The sequence below is a fragment of the Ixodes scapularis genome, unplaced genomic scaffold, assembly GCF_016920785.2.
Source record: "Ixodes scapularis isolate PalLabHiFi unplaced genomic scaffold, ASM1692078v2 PGA_scaffold1__304_contigs__length_218370807, whole genome shotgun sequence".
NCBI classification, from domain to species: domain Eukaryota; kingdom Metazoa; phylum Arthropoda; class Arachnida; order Ixodida; family Ixodidae; genus Ixodes; species Ixodes scapularis.
Window position 1 is genome coordinate 207,868,324 of NW_024609846.1, and position 2,875 is coordinate 207,871,198.

At 48.9% G+C, this 2,875-nt stretch overlaps 1 protein-coding gene across 1 annotated transcript; it reads left to right on the forward strand.

The window, feature by feature from the left end:
• Positions 1-1,187: 1,187 nt before the first annotated feature.
• On the forward strand, positions 1,188-2,177 carry LOC115317583 (putative nuclease HARBI1). The gene is made up of 2 exons (XM_042290460.1): positions 1,188-1,409; positions 1,503-2,177. Exons 1-2 carry the CDS (start codon positions 1,188-1,190, stop codon positions 2,175-2,177), a joined length of 897 nt encoding a protein of 298 aa, XP_042146394.1.
• The last annotated feature ends 698 nt before the right edge of the window (positions 2,178-2,875 follow it).

The following is a 2,875-nucleotide window of genomic DNA, read 5'->3' on the forward strand; positions in this document are numbered from 1 at the left end:
GCACAAAATCGACTTCGAAACCCCTTGACTTATAGAACTTTATCAAGGCGTCTGTCTGGGTTGGCGCTTCGTTCTGACTGGTTGCATCGTTGTGGGAATCGAGACTGGATGAGATGATTCAGAAAAACCTGTATAGCGAAAAGTTTATTCTCGTCTGCCGTTGACATGCAAAAGTGACGGTGCCCGATAAAATACTGCAGGCTACGGGTTCATTGCCGCCATTCGTATGGCAAAAGTTAAACCGCCATTTCAGCCACCAGATGGCGCTGAATTTCGGAAAGGGTCTATATAACGTTGGAAAACGGCAAGCTGGTCCCGAGCTGTCAGTCAAAAACATTTAGATTTCTTGCTGTCGGTGCTGCTGGGGCGACATCATTGAACCTCCTACGGAAGAGATGGTTGGCTTCACTACACGGCAGGTTTGTACGCCTAGGCGGCTCCACCCCACGGCAACCACACGTACTATTTGCCCTCTCCCTTCCGCTTGCCAGTGCTCAGAGCTGACAGGCATAGCGTAACTTATATAGGAGGCACTGATCCTGGATTTAAGACATGGCAGCTGGTTTGTGGCGGTTGACGCGGTGGACAAAAGTGGTTCTAAAGTGTGTTTCAGGCTGCAACTGTGTAACAATGACCAGAGAATTATCTTCAATTGTGCCAAGGATACGAAATATTACCATGATAAGTGCTTATTGACCCTTATGTTTAAATACGCTCTCGACTAACAGTGAGTGTTAGCCCTAACCAGGCAAAGCGGGGATCGCGGGGACATGTCACTTAAGTAGCTGGTATGTTTTGCACGACTCGTGTTTGATCTGATAAACGTACACGATCGAAAGTATTTAGTTTGGAAGATTACTGAAACGTGTGCCCAAAGTGTAAATATTTGTATTTTCATTCTTCGCCATGAAGCGGAGACCAGTCGTTGCAATCGATGTTTTGATTAGCGGCAACGTCCGATTGCAATGATCAGCTGATTCTTAACGTCTGCTACTGGAACTTTTATTGTGGCAGACATCTCGCTTTAAAAATAAACTATTTAAACATGCTTTAACGTTCTTGTGTATTGCATTAGTTGTATATTTGATATCATATTTCTATTTAATAAGATTTTCAGCCCCACGATTTACATTTGAGCCGTTTTAGCAGGTGCTACCTCAAAAAATGAATGGTTGCTGTACGGCAACATGTTCGCCGATTCGACTTTTTTTTTTTTTTTTTTTGGTGAGGATAGTGACCAGGAAGATTACCAAGATTCCATCGATGTTCGTTGGACCCAGGGCCGCTGCAGATCACGGCAGGTACGGCCGAGGGACGACCCGTTCTACCGGTACGATGACGTAGATTTTATCACGCGATTCCGACTCTCCAAGAATGTTACCATCCGGCTGCTGAGCCGAATCGAACACGTCACCGCCTTCGACGGCCTTCGAAACTGCCGACTGTCGCCCATCAACCAGCTCCTGGTCGCTCTTCAAATCTAAGCGACAGGCACCTTCCAGGCAGTTTTGGCCGACCTGTGGGATGTGCACAAGTCAACTGTGCGTCAAGTCGTCAAGCGGGTCACACACGCCATTGCTGCGCTGGCAAGGGTCTTCATCTCTTTTCCCACAACCGCGGCGGAACGCAGGATTGTTTCCGAAGGATTCTACAGCATGCATCGATTCCCAGGCGTTGTTGGAGCAATCGACTGCACGCACGTCCCCATCCAGTTGCCTGGAGGTGATCATGCCGGACTGTATCGGAACCGGACAGGATATTTTTCCATTAATGTGCAGAGAGTGTCAGACCATCTACTCTGCATCCGCAACATTGTGGTCCGGTGGCCAGGCTCGGTGAACGCAAGCACAATCTTTGGCAACAGTGCTTTAAAAGCACTGTTTGAGAGTGGACAGATGAATGAGAGCATCTTGCTGGGAGATGGAGGCTATGCCTGCTCCTGGTACCTCTTCACACCAGTTGCTGCTCCGAAGACGCCAGCTGAGACAGCCTACAACCGAGCCCACATACCCACACGCAGTACTGTTGAAAGGCAGTACGGCGTATGGAAGCGCCGCTTCCCCGCTTTGGAGTTTGGACTCCGCATCAAGCTGGAGACTGCATTGTTCAGCATCATGGCCATGGCAGTGGTCCACAATTCCTGGCGCTACAGCTGGGTGAAGCCGAACCACCCGTAGACTTGAGGTTGGCAAGTCGTCGACGTGTCTTCTCAGATGTAGTAGTCGAGCATGTTCCTGAGCACCATGGCAGGACCAGTGCAAGATCGCCACTCATCGACCAGGTGTTTGCCAGGCGAGCCCGTGTAGCGAGGCGAAGGGAGTAAAACAGAACAAATGGTGCTCTCTTCTGACAAGTTCCTGCTGAAGGAAGACGCCATAGCAGGAGCTGGCACAGCAGATGCCTTCCACTGTGTTGGAGCAGACAGAGTTCTCTTATGTACTCGACTGCACACAAAGCCATGTGTGAACATTTCTGTTTTGTTTACATGTTAAAGGGCAGTTGCCCAATTCTTGTCTCAGTTCTTTCTTTTGGTGCGCTACTGCTATGCTGTGGCACCTTCCCACACCTTGGGCGGAAAAAAGACAGCTGTACGTGCAGCACTGATAATTAGCGTAGCACAGTAACCATGTCGATGGTGCTAAGTCAAAAGCGCAATTTGGGAGAGCTGGTTCGTGCCTATAAGACTCAGAATACAAAAGGCGTCAACGTGAAAGGCAGCAACGAGAAGATACGGGGTCGTTTGTCACGAACTTTATGTAATGCACACTTTTCCAGGCGTCATCGAAGCGGTTGGCTACATCTCTATTTCGCTTGGTGTCTGACTCATCACGGGACTTACGTAGGATCCTTGTACACTTAAGGCATCTTCACATGT